Source organism: Sciurus vulgaris (assembly GCF_902686455.1).
Source record: "Sciurus vulgaris genome assembly, chromosome: 10".
In the NCBI taxonomy this organism is placed as follows: Eukaryota; Metazoa; Chordata; class Mammalia; order Rodentia; family Sciuridae; genus Sciurus; species Sciurus vulgaris.
This window is the reverse complement of record NC_136470.1, coordinates 125489711-125503091: the sequence shown is the minus strand read 5'-3', so window position 1 is coordinate 125503091 and position 13381 is coordinate 125489711. Positions and strand designations below refer to the sequence as shown.

At 54.7% G+C, this 13381-nt stretch overlaps 1 protein-coding gene across 1 annotated transcript in view; it reads right to left on the bottom strand.

Annotated features, from left to right (window-relative positions):
- ESYT3 (extended synaptotagmin 3) overlaps nt 1-13381 on the bottom strand; it is a 47495-nt gene that overhangs the window by 8184 nt on the left and 25930 nt on the right. Inside the window, exons 5-20 of the mRNA XM_079155014.1 lie at nt 12957-13023; nt 12305-12394; nt 11793-11848; nt 10275-10395; nt 8413-8583; nt 7512-7594; nt 5690-5738; nt 5192-5281; nt 4695-4757; nt 4532-4594; nt 3949-4017; nt 3416-3502; nt 2677-2826; nt 1305-1783; nt 577-675; nt 34-165 (exon numbers count right to left, since the gene is read on the bottom strand). Of these exons, the coding sequence (XP_079011140.1) occupies nt 34-165; nt 577-675; nt 1305-1783; nt 2677-2826; nt 3416-3502; nt 3949-4017; nt 4532-4594; nt 4695-4757; nt 5192-5281; nt 5690-5738; nt 7512-7594; nt 8413-8583; nt 10275-10395; nt 11793-11848; nt 12305-12394; nt 12957-13023 (1869 nt within the window). The remainder of the gene's footprint in view (nt 1-33; nt 166-576; nt 676-1304; nt 1784-2676; nt 2827-3415; nt 3503-3948; nt 4018-4531; nt 4595-4694; nt 4758-5191; nt 5282-5689; nt 5739-7511; nt 7595-8412; nt 8584-10274; nt 10396-11792; nt 11849-12304; nt 12395-12956; nt 13024-13381) is intronic.

Below are 13381 nucleotides of genomic sequence, written 5' to 3'. Positions count from 1 at the left end.
TGAGGTACTCAAGGCTGCCCCAGGGCCACTCACGTCTCATCAAACAGTGGTTCCAGGGTCTTGCGCTTCACTGAGGTCTTCTTCCGACTTGCCCACCTCCTTTCTGGCAGCAGGTAAATGCGGACATAGGGATCTGCTCCACTGCTGGTACACGGTGTCAGGTTTCTGATTTGTAGAGAAGAGAGGCCCCTGAAAAGACTCATTTGGAAGAAAGCTGTAATGGCCATTCAGCTGGGGCTGGGCTTGAGGACAGGAATCCTCTGTGTCTGGGTGACTAGAGGCATGTAGAGGTCAAGACAGCAGGTGCATGATTTTGAAAACTTGCATTTTTCTATTAGTTGGGGTAGAGTAAGTCCTTTCTATCCAAGGGAAGTTGTACTGGCTATTAGTCAGCCCAAGACAGTTTTGCAGTAGTTGAGCAAAGCCCTGAGCCCATCCGTCCCAAAAAATGACCACCCACATGTTCCTTTGGGGACTTTTGTCTTTCTTGGCATGTCTGCCTTCTCCACCTCGGGGCTTCATGCCCTTGTCCCCACTTCAGTTTGTGATCACCAGATGCCTCCAAAGATCCTTTACCTGCACCTGTTGACAAGCACCCTGAGGCAGCGCCGCAAACACACGTAGCGCACCGTAAGCTGAATCTCACCAAGCCGCCGCTGCCTGCAGTCCCCGCCTCTGTGAAGAAAGGGTTTGTCACCTCTTATCAGTGTTGGCCCTCTCCCCTCACCCCCAAGACAGAGATGCATGTCCTACTTGAACATGGAGCCATGTACGTTAATTTTCAGGACTGTTCCATCCAGCATTGACATTTATCCTACTTTGCAGTAGGAAGAGCATGAACCCTGGAGTAGATCTGCCTTTGTCATGATTCCCTTGGGGACTTGGTAAATTTGACTTTCATGGTAAGTTCTATCTTGTGGGGCTATTGTGAAGATGGACTTAAACTTCATAAATTGCTAAGGCATGGTAAACAGTAGGTGACAACCAGTTATGTAATTCTACACTTCATGCTTTTGGTATCATCCCAGCGTGACTCATTAGAATTCAGGAAGTGTTTCTGCTGGGAGGGTCCTTAATAGCTGCAGGTCAGCATCTGTTGTCCAATCAGTGGGGCTAGAGCCACAACCAACGGAGGCTGGCTCCCCCACGCCCTGTGTTTCCTCCACTGTCAAGCTGCCTCTCTTGCAGATGTTTTGTGAAAACCAGAACTTGCACAGATGTGTAAGTTCATATCTACTCTTCCATCCAGGGAGATTTTTTTCATGCAGGTGATTTTAGAAGAGATTAAGCAGAGAGGTGCATACTCAATGTGGAGGCTGTTATCTGTCAGGTCAAAGCAGGAAGAGGCCAGGGAGTTGAGCGAGGACATGCTGGGAGCTAGCCCCGTGGGTGGCCATGCGAATGGGGAAGTAGGGCATTTCATGGGCCTGGGTGACTTGATGGGCCCAGGAGAGTGGGGGCCTGGGACAGTCAGGAAGACGGTGGCTGAGCTCCTCTTCTTCCCCGGGGGCTCACAGAGCTCTTTGGCACTGTCCTTGCCTTTGGGCCCTGGGCCTGTCTCTTGGGGCTCAGGGACAGCACTGGTGGTTGTGGCATTCTTGGGTGCCTCCTTGGTGTTCGAAGAAGGGTCTGGAGGACATGGTAGATCTGTAGGGCCTTCTCCTTGGGGTGGGGCATTGGGACCGTGGTTGGTGGCCACCTTCTTGATGAACAGAGGGCCTTTCTTTAGGGCTTCAGATCCGGTGTAGGGGCTCCCCAGCTCCCGTTCTTCCACACGCAAGAACTGGAAGCAGATGACAAGCTGGTTATGGCTCTGCCCACCAACACCACAACTTCAGCTATTGTGTTCCTCCTTCCCCTCAAGACCCGAGGGAATTCCATTTCCAGAAATATGGTAATCTAAATATGCTGAAAGTCCTTATATAAAATGAAACATCTTTTTAAATGCATAGCCAAATTCGTAAGTAATTCTTCAAATGAAAAAGAGTGAAAAGGGAAATATAAAAGTTAAGCTTTCTGGTTCTATAAAAAAGGTAGAAGAATAATCTATTGGCGGGGGTAGAAGAGTTTGACCTTACAGACCTGTCCTCATGTGAATTTTGGGTTCATGTGTATTATACCCATAGGCTTTGATACCCAAAGTAAAGAAACTAACCAATGGATCCAGACTTGTAATGCTCCTGAGGTACACATCTGAACAAGAGCAAAGCTGCCTTGGGAGGGAACAGCTGGCCTTAACGCAGGCCATTGCGAGTGAATGTGTCATCATGGAAATGTATCAGGATGGTCAGGTGACAGAATTAGCATTTGCCAATGACCAAAGATGGAGTATAAACACGAGGAGATAAAGTACAACAAAAACTGACCAGGTGGATGTGGGAGAGAAAATTAAAAGCTCACCATTGAAATAATAGGTTGAACAGTGAACTAGGCATAGCTTAGAGAATTTGTATTGAGAAGGCAGAACGTAGCACTCGGAGACAGAGACGGGGACTAGGTTATGGAGGACAGCCATGAAGCCCTACACAGGAATTCTAGGAGGGATTAAAGAGTGGGGAAGAGGCGGATTTGAGGAATAACAGCTGACAATATTCCAAAACTGAGGAAAACCAAATCCACTTTCCTGGCGGCCTCAGCAGAGCCTTGCTCCACCCCATCCTGGGGACAAGGGCTTACCCGAAGCACCAGCCTCATGGAGATGAGGCTGTCCAGGCCCGAGTGGTCCAGCTGAAAGCGCTGCTCCAGGGTGAGGTCGGCGCAGGGGAGGATCTGGCACAGTGGGAACTCCAGCACTCCCAGGGCACACTCCTGGTCATCGTCCAGCACCTGGGCAGGGGCCAGAGGGGCACTCAGCCCAGGCTGCGCTGTGCAGCGACTGGCATCAGGTCCCTGCCTGCAAGTGACCCAGAGTAGAGGTGACTATGCTCTGAGCTAGTCAAATGCCCAGGACCATCAGGCTTTAAAGGCCAAGAGGCTGTGCTGCCCCATCATGAAATGTCCAAGCAGGCCCCCAGATATCTCAGCTTCTTGGCCATGAGATCGTGGGCAAGTCATTGATTTAGCCTCCATCTCCTCATGGGTAAAATAAAGAAAATAAATTCCCACAGCTGTTTTGTGAAGATTAAATGGAAAAAAAATTGAAGCCAGCCATTATTGTCCTGAGTAGACCCAAAACCAGGCTACTCCGTAACAACTCTAAAGACCCTGGTGCAAGGACAGCCAGGGGACATTAGGGGTTATCTTCCCACAGCCGCCTACACAACGACTTTGACACCAGCCTGGAGGAGGAGGAGACAAGGCCTGAGGGGCCGCAGTATCCTCCCCCCACCAGGCCCTGACTCACTGCCAGAACCCGCTCCATGTGCCTGTCAGACTCCCAACCTCTTAACCATTCAGGAGCCCAGCATAAGCACACCTTCAGGCGGAGGTGCTCGGCTGCCACGCTGTGCACGAAGAAGGAGAACGCCTGGCTCCACACGGGGTCCTTGCTGTGGGGACAGGTCTGGGAACAGAAGAAGAAAGCACATATACTGCTTTTGGTCTGGCCCCAGACTACAGCCTTAGCTGCCCTGGGGTCAGATCACACACGCTGCAGCCAGGGGAACACACAAGGGCCGCCCAGACAGACCCAAAAGGCAAGCAGTGCTCTGCGGGGAAGTTGTATGGAGACAAAGTCATCATCAGGAAGGCTCACTGTGGGGGGCGGGGCTGAGGAACGTCATGGTGTGGGGAAAAGGTCATGGGCTTTGGAGCCAGGCCCACGCTTGAACTCCAAGTCTTCTGCTCTATACAATTGCTCTTGCAAGTCCTCAGCTTCTCCAACTATAAAACTCCTTCGTGAGGTTATCGTGAGGACTAAAGTACCTACTAAGCACTCAGTGTAAGGGAATTCCTTCTCTTGCCTCCACCCACTTCCTTGGCCCAGGCCTACACACCCTGCTGTCCTACCTTACTTGTGTGCGTCTTCTTGCCTACAGATAGCTTGACGTAGGAAGAAGGATCTCTGCTGACCTTGTTCTGTGAGGAGGCAAATCCACAGCATTCAAGGAGGATTCGGCAGGGCCAGCTTGGACACCACCCCCATCAGTGTCACCTGGGGTAGCCAAGTGCTTCCCTTTGAAAGAAGGCTGCCTCTGCTCCCAGGCCCCCTGGGCTGTAATTACTACAGAAGCACCAGGACAGGACTGAGCTCAGGGAGAGGCCTGAGCTGGGCTTGGGCACAGGCCCTTATTCCCTGGGGCTATGGAAACAAATGACTGAGTCCCGATTCAGTCCACGTAGACCTAGGCAATTAACCTTCTGGGTCTCACTTATAAAAAGGCAATAACAGCTACTGGCATGCAGCTACCAGGGGACTCTGGGATGATGAGCAGGGGCAAGCTGCTGAGCCCAGTGCCTGGCACACAGCGAACCCACCGAATGGTTCCCTTGTGTGCACAGACAGGCCCAGAAGATGAACCGTGGTTACTTTGGGAGTGGGGGGAACAGTCAATGTACCCTCACTTGAGTTTTCAGCCACACCCACACTTACCCTGGCAAACCTGGAGAGTTTTTTGGCTCTATATTCACCATTCAGGTAGTCAAAAGGGTTTCTCTGCAGCACCAGAAGAAATGGGGTTAAAGCAATGCACAGACTTTTGGAAGTTATGGGCACAAAGCAGGGTGTGTGTGACGCTGAACACGTCACCACTCACCGGCAGGTTGCAGGCATTCTCCAGGAAGACCACAAGGATGGCAGTGGAGAGGCCGCCATGGTCCTGCAAACAGTTACAGGCTCTCACTGGGTGTCCCCGCAGGAGACACCTGATGTTGGAGACAACTACTCACAGCAAAACGAAGTCAGCCCTTACCCTCCAGCCGGCTGCAAGCTCTCTCATGGCCTAGCGTTTTGTTAAATACAACAAACAGCAACATGACAGATTCAAGTTAAGACATAAGGGTGATTTCCATGTGACCTGGGATGCCAGGCACTGACACAGAGCTCTGTGGCCCCAACTTCCCTGAACATGACTGAGATACTTAGAAGCTTGTTTGCTGAGAGATTAGGGGCTTCCCTGGGTGGAGAGGGGGGTGAGTGACATGTCTTCCAGGAGATGAGCAAGAAGTGGGGGGCTTCATCTCCTTCCCTGCCTCTACCTGCACACAGCCTGCACATGCCTTGTGCCCCCTCCTGCTAAGGCCTGGTACTCACCTCAGTCAGAGCGTCCTGGTCGGTCAGCAGTGACAGCCACTCCAGCCTCAGGTGTAGCCGCCCGCTGTTTGTATCATTCAGGACAAACCACTGTGCGGTGGGGCAGGAGAGGAGGCTCAGGAAAAGGACCAGGGAGATGCCGCTACCTGTTTTGGAACCCCAGTCCTGGGACCCAATGGGTGACCCCTGTTCCCTCCAGGGAAAAGGTAAACCAACCCAGACCGGGCACACCTGGGCTCAGCAGGATGGGCAGGCAGACAAGTTACAGAGGGCGGAAGTGCTACAGGCCCATCCTGTGATGTGACTGTCCCCTGCTAGGCATCCTTCCTCTGGGCATTTCCAGGCCCTGGGGTCTCCCTGGAGCCATCTGTGCCCCACCCAGCTCTTGTTCCTGAGGGAGGGTGTGTATGCAGCCCAGCACAGAAGGCCCCTTTCACAGAACCACCTGCCAGGGCTGTCCTTTGGAAGTGGGCTACACGCAAACCCCAGGGGCCGTACCTCATCCACCACTCTGTTCGTCATGACATCCCCGAGGCAGATCTGCAGGCTGGGACAGGGAGAGAGGGTCAGCACAGCACAGAGGAGGCAAGCACAGGGGCATGCAGGGTCACCTTGGAGTCCATTTTCGAGACTGAGTGGAGCCATTAAGTCAATGGGTCTTCCTCATCCCAAGAACCCATGGGACACCAACTTCAGCTCAAGCAAAGGAAGGACGAGCTGACCACTGGGCCCAGCTGCCCAGGGATGCCAGCAGCTCCCAGACAAGCAGAGGCTGCTGGACACATCGCCTCTGGCCCTCTCAGCAGCAGGGCTACTGGCATTTTGAATAGGATGATTCTTTATTGTGCAAAACTGCCCATGCGTTACAGGAATTTAGCTTCCCTGTCCCGTGCCTCTCCAAGCCATCAGCACCGCCCCCACAGTCATTCTAACAGTCAGAGTGCCCCTCTGATCTGAAAACTGCCCCCAGGTGCCCTGCAAGGAATAAGTATAGATAGCGTGCATGCCTGCATGTGTATGCGTGCATGTGTGCGTGTGTGTGTGTGTGACTCCCACAGTACAGCGTCCCCTCGCCCACCTGAGCTATGCCCCACCAGGGCCTGCCAGCCCCAGGGCAGCGATTTTTCCTAGGGAACTGTTAGAAATGTGCTTGGGCTCAGTTCGCACCTTGACTCAGCCACCTGAGGCGTGAGCCACAAGCCACTCTTCTCACTTGCAACACCGAAACTGCAGCTATTTTAAGATGGAAAATAAAAATGACAGGCAACACCTGGTGGTGAGCTGTTTCCTAGCTGCCAGGCTGTCTCTCCCATTTGGTTTTATTTCTACATTTTATAACATACTCATGGGACCAAGCATGGGGGCGGGGCCTGAAGACTTGGGGAAATCCCTTCTTTGCCTGGGCTTCCTTACCTACTAATGGGATGTCGGCTGGCGCATACATCCTTTTATTTATTTATTTATTTTGTACTGGGGAGTGAACCCAGGGGCCACAGAGCCACATCACCGGCCCTTTTTCTTTAGAGACAGGATCTCACTAAGTTGCTTAGGGCCTTGCTAAACCACTGAGGCTGGTTTTGAATCTGTGATCCTCCTGCCTCAGCCTTCACAGCCACTGGGATCATAGGCATGAAGCACTGCACCTGGCTTCTACTTTGTTCTTAAAGGCTGCAGAATACTCTGTCATTTGGCAATGGCAAACTTATTCATTTGAACATTCACCCAGTGCCCTCTGACTGGACGTCCATTTGTGTTTCTAGGGCGAGGAGCGGAGGGGGTGTGTTCTGCTACCACAAATACTTCCGCAATAGGCACTTTAAGTACTAATGCATTTATTTTATAGGAGATTCCTGGACATGGGACTGCTGGACCCAGAGACGTGCAAGCCTGAAGGTCTGCCGGCCAGTCCCACCCCAGCCATTTCAGCCCACCCCCACCCCGAAGCCCTGAGGGTCTGAGTCTCATCCCACAGGGAATGGCTGGGTTCTTTGGAACTGGAGACCTTGTTCATCCTGCCAGTCTTGCTCTCTGCTCCAAGTGGGGACTCTGGGTACATTGTCAGGAGGGCAGAAAGCAGAGCCCATCATGCGAAATACTTGGGAAATACTCTGGACTGCCCCAGGTCTAGGTCAGGGCTGGGGACTTGAGAGACATCCAGGAAGGTGGTCAATGGGGCAGACTGCCTGGCACAGTCACCACATCAGAGTGACCAGAGAGGATTGCAGGTCGGCAAGCAGGGAGAGCAGGGGTGCTGGGCCCTTACAGGCTCACCCAGAGCCCCAGAGAGGGGAGACCCGAGGCCCAGCTCTACCCTCCTCACCTGCCCAGGAAGTCATCCCTGTCCGTGTCCTCGTCATACAGGTCCACCTCCAGGTCCTGCCCAGGGACTTCATACACCATGAACTGGAAGAAGAGAGGTATCCTGACCTGCAGGTCATGACTAAACCGCCAGCCCTTATGACCCAAGGGAGCCAGATCCAAGCCTGGTGCCCAGGGAGGTCCCTGGCCTTTTGATTCCTCGGAACCCCACCCACAAGGAGGAAGGCATGCCCCCTCACGCAGGGTGGAGGGAGTTGGAGTGTGTGGAAACCTTGCAGAGGGTGCTCGGGCCGTGGCTGCTATCTGCTCTGCATCCAGATCACGGGCCCATCACACCCTCTGGCCCCAGGGCCGTGGCACGCCAGGAGGCTGATCCACCTTTCACCTGCTGTCTCGGCCTTGGCCCAGACGTGGCAGGGCATGCAGAGGGGGTGCTGTGAGGCGAGCTCGGAAGGGCACCGAGGTGGCGGCCCTGGAACGTGCAATTGGAGGAGCCTTTGAGACCTTAACGGGCTGTGGTCCCACCCTTCAGGTAGCAGGGACTGTGGCTGGACCTAAGGAAGGACTGGAGGCTCCTGAGGTTTGGCTCTGGTAGGCGAAGCTGAGGTGTGGGCAGAACTGCCAGAGGGTCTTTTTTCTTTGATGGAAAATTTCCAAAAAAGCTAATTCTGGTAGAGAAAGAAGAAAGGGGGACTTGCCTGCAGGCTGAAAATGGGGCCCACCTCTGGAGGCCTGGGGGATACAGGAGCAGGGATCACACAGACCTGCCTGCCCATCTCCAAGTCCCATGGCTGGCCGGAGTGTCCCCATGGGCAAGGCCCCACCTTGACTGTGCCCAGCACAGTCCAGAGTGAAGCCTGTAGGCACCAGGGGCTTCAGCAAGAGGCCAAGGAGACCCTTACCTCAAATACCTCATTCCAGGTGGGGTTCAGGTTCCTATAGATGGTCCTGCTCCGGAAATGCTGCAAGCCGATGCTCACCTTGGCGTAGGGATCCGATTTGCCTCCGAGTCCCAGGAAGTTGTCCTTTGGGGCCAGCTTCTCAGCCTCCAGCAAGTGGACTCTGATCACCCCCTAGAAAATGCCCCAGCCCTGGGCTCACAGCTGCTTCCTGGGCTGTTAGCCATCAAGGCCTAGGATACAGGGCCATCTCACCCTCCCCATGGTCTGGATGGGGAAGCAGAAGCCAGAGACAGCAATGAGCTGGTCAAGGTCACACAGCAAGTGATGGTAGGACCTAGGGCTCTCCCAGTGCACCAGGATATTCTACCCATGTCCCTGACCCTCCTACACCCCCTGCCTCCAAACTGCCACATGGAGGGCTAGTCAGATGCACCCATTTCCCTGTCCTGTACCAACAACCATGTCACCTGAGGAGCTTCCTGCTGCCCATCAGCCCTCTTCACGTAACCTGCATGCAGACTGAGTCCTAAAGTCACTTCTCCACACCCAGCGAGCATCCTGTGGGCACTCCCTCTGCTCATAAAGGCCCCACACCAAGTGTCAACCACCACACCCTGGGCCAAGCCACAGGGCAGAGCCCTTCTGCAAACTCACAGGTGGTTGTTCAAAAAGAAATGAAAACTAAATACTGTTAATAAGAAACAGAGTATGGAAAATAGGAAAAGTACAATTCACAGGGCTTCAGGTATGCCTCCATCTTGGAACTACTTCTTTAAAAATAGCAGTAAATGCATACGCATTTTCCCTTTGACTCACAAAACCATTTCTGGGAACCTATCCCAAAGGCATGCCAGCAAACATAAGATGGTGCATGCACAAGGCTATTCGCTGCACTGTATCTGTAACAGCGAAACACCAGATACACAACCTAACTCATCACCTCATCCAGAGGTGAACCAGCTTCAATATGTTCCCACAGACTTCAGAAACATACAAAGATTTTGCATAATTGTAAAAGGAAATTAGGGTAATAATGAAGCTTTAGAAATAGAGAACAGACGGATACAAACAAATGCAAATATTTGTGGCCAGTGGAACTACTCCAAGGGACCCTAAAATGTGGTAGTGTGACTATTAGTACATCCTTAGTGGGACATACTCTAAAGAAAAGGTCTTTAGAAATTGTGACATGGAAGGTGGCGTTTGTATTGTTATTTAGGGACCATCACCCATGCAGTGTGGGCCACACCAATGTGCCACCATGGGAAGGCTGAGAAGACATATGAGCTGTGTCCCCAGCCAGCCTGAGTCCTCTGGGGCCTCCCTTGAGCAAATGTGTGCCTCAGGCAAGTGAGAAGGCCATGCCTCATACCCGATGCCGAGGGTAAAAATGGGTGCTTTCCTCTCTCCTGGGGCACCTTTCTGCAGAGATGCCATATGGCTGTCCCCAAGGGCCTCCTTAGCTAGACCCAGGATGGGAGACAATGTGGCTCAGCACTCAAGTGCCAGCACTGGCTCAATGGAGAATCCTCCTCAGTAGGTCCAAAGGTTCTTCCTGTTCCAATTGATAGAGTCAAGGGGCCCTCCCAGAAGGAAGGGGACTCCTGAGGTGTCATGGTAATAACTGTACACAGTCCTCAACACAAGCTGCACGGGGTACCAGGAGCACAGGCGAGAATGTGCCTGGACTCTAAGTCATTTGACCTCCTGGCTTCAGTCCCCACCCTATGAAATGGGGATGCCAGCCCTTAAAGGGTGGAAATAGGGAACAGCAGCTGAGAATGATTCCAGGACACCTCCCCAGCTGCTCAGCAGTCCCGCCACACTTCTGATGCTGCGGCCAGCACTGGGTACTCACTCACACAGGGCAAAGGGAAGCGCAGGTTGGTCACATCCAGGCCCTTCTTCACGGGCACAGTCACACGGTTGGGCAGCACCAGGTGGGCAGCAATGAGGTCCTCCAGCAGGCTGTCTGACACTTCACTGGAATATCAGGCGTGACCAGCTATTGCAGAGTGACACTACCTCCCCATGCCAACTGTCCCTCCATCCAGCCTCAGTGCTGGAACCGAGAAACCAGCTTGGCATGGGCCGCGACAGCCAGCCTGACCCCCTCCCACCTGGATGGAGGTGGCTATCCATTTTGACCAACCCTGACATTCTGTCCCAAAGAGTAGCCCTCCCACCTACACCCCCTGGCATCCACTGACCCAGCCCTGCTGTGTTCTCCGGATGGCCAAGAACGGACCCTGGGGCCTGGCTTTGATCGGCTTCACTGCCCCCGAGCTATGTGACTTCAGGCATATCACCCACCTCTGTGGACCTGGCTGTCCTCGTCTCTAACAAGAGCTAGCAATGCCAGCCTCTGCTGTGACAGCCAGCCCTTCCCACGCCTGAGTTCATGAAGGCCCCTGGACTTCTGATCACAGACATGGACTGGGGAGGAGCTGCAGGGGGGTGACATGGGCAGTGCTGGACCACCAACACACTACGCAAAGCTGACTGCTGTGGCCTTCTGCTGCCTGGCGTATCCCTGTTCTCTTTATTGCCCACCTCGTTCTCCCCCTATAGGGACACAGGGATAGTGCCTGGGACAGGATGGACTCAGTAAGTGCTCAGCAAATGTGTTTTGAATGAAAGAAGTGCCCACCCTGACCAGCCTCTCTGTCCCTCTGTCTTGGAGACACATCCCATGGGGCTGGAGCCTCCCCTCTGCTCCTCACCAGGGGCCTGGGGCTCAGAGCAACCTGCACCTGGTGGGAGGTGGATCTCCAACCAGCTCCTCCTCACTGGCCTCTGCTGTGACAGCCAGTTCCTCCCATGCTGAGGTCATGACCACAGTCATGAAGGCCACCTGGACTTCTCACTACAGACACGGGCTGGGGAGGGGCTGGCTTGAAGAATGAAGAGGACCCGTGGATGTGCCCAACCCCAGCACACCCCGAAACGCTCTCCCAGGGACCCTGAGTCAGAGGAATCAGGCTTCCCTTTAACTGACAATGGGCCCAGAGATGTGAAATAACATCCACAGTGACAAGTGTGCGAAGTGACAGAGCCAGGAGCTAGCTGGTCTGGCTTCCAACCTGGGCTCATCTCTCACTCGCCCACGTGGCCTCCGGACACCTCGTCTGATCAGAGCCTCTCCCCTGCACCAGGACAGGGACCTGCAAGCCCCGCAGCCCAACACTGAGCAAAGCAGTTTTTGCCCACACTGTGTTCTGGGCACAGCCCTGTCGGCCTCTCCCCGCACCCAAGAGGCCAGCCCTCCGCCCCACTGCTCATGCATGGAACAGGAGGGTGGGCACATCCTTGGCAGCTCTGGCACTCTGCAGAGCCCTGATGCCTCCACTGAGGACCGCCCTGGGGTCCCAGGCACTTACTTGATTCCTGGCGCATCCAGCAGGTTGGTCAAGCCTGTCCAGTTGATCTGCAGGTGCTACAGGGACAGGAGAAGGCCGTTAGGCCAAAAGGAGCTGGCAGCCCAGGCCTGAGAACCTCTTCCAAGTACCTCAACCTGCCTGAAGAGAGAGCCCAGCCTGCAGGGGATGCCCTCTGTGGGCGGGTCAGGTGGGCAAGGGCACCTCCCAGCCCTGCCCGGGCCTTGGCTTAGGATGAAGCCTCCTGCCAAGATGCACCACAGCAGGCCTGCCCACATGGCTGAGGTTGCCTGGCCTTCGAGAGCTGAGTCTGTGAGCTCCACTTCAGACCCCTGTGTGCCCTCTGAGCTTGGTCTCCTGGGGGAGTCGGGCTGCTCGGGCTGCCTTGAATACTAAATGGGGCAGGAAGCAGGAGGGCCCAGGCCTAGGGAGCCTGTGGCAATGCCCATTCCTGGGCTCCAAAACAATGGCTCTGCTCAGGGAGCATCAGACCTGCCCCTGGCCCAGGGGCTCACCGGCTTTTGAAGGAAGAACACGGTGACGGCTCCCACGAAGGGCTTGTCCACCAGGAGGGGCTCCAGGATGATCCGCAGGGTGCCCTGCAACTGGAGGGGCACAGAGCTGAGAGGGCATTTCCTACCTGGTCAGTGTCCATGTCAGAACCACCCATGGTCACAGCAGAGACCTCACTGGGTGTGCAGGGGCCGGGACATAGCTGCGACTCTTCTGCCGGCCACCAAGGGCCACAACTGACCCCCATGGCCTCTGTGATGTGCCGACTACCCCAGTGGCAGGGGCCCAGAGGTGGTTCCCAGCCCCAACTCAGCCCGTCTTCCTGGGGTGAGATGGCGACTCACGCACTCACCTCGATTTCTAAGGGACGGCTCTTCACCTCTCCAGAAACACCCCACTGCCCCCGCAGCCGAAGCCGCCCAGGGAACTTTCTAAACTGAGGCAGGTTGTGCAGCCCTGAGGCAGAGCAGGGCCAGCCAGCCCAGGTCGTGGCCACGTGACCTGGGGCCTGCAGTTTCTTCATAGGCACGGGCCTCTGTGTCTGGTTCCTCACACCGTTTGTAGCCTGCTCCAGCCTGAGCTGGCTTCCCGCTCCCCAGACCTTTTTCCTGTCCCCAGGGCCTGGAACAGAGACAGCCATGTGGCCCCACCCACCTGGATCCCGTTCACGCCTGCGTGTATCTTCTGCAGCTCCACACTGATCTCACAGTCCCCGATGTAACTGAAATGGGGAAGGAGAAGGAAGATTGGAGAAGGGCAGGTCCACCTGCCCAGAGAGGTCTGGAAACTTGCCCAGTGTTGCACAGCCTGATCCCTGGTTGCTGGCCACCAAATCTAAGTTGTATCGCTCAGGCCATAGCCTCCCCTACAGCCTCAGTCTTAGTTCTGTCTAGACCCTAACCCAGAACCATCAGGAGAGGCAGGCCCCTAGGACCCTGCACCTTGGTATCGGAGTATGTCCCCGCCTCTGACCATCAGGACAGTGACCCTGGACACCACCTCACCCCATGACACCCAAAGATGAAAACAATCGGCTCTTGGTAAGCACACCCCCCCCCCACCACCGCCATGCCCCTGCC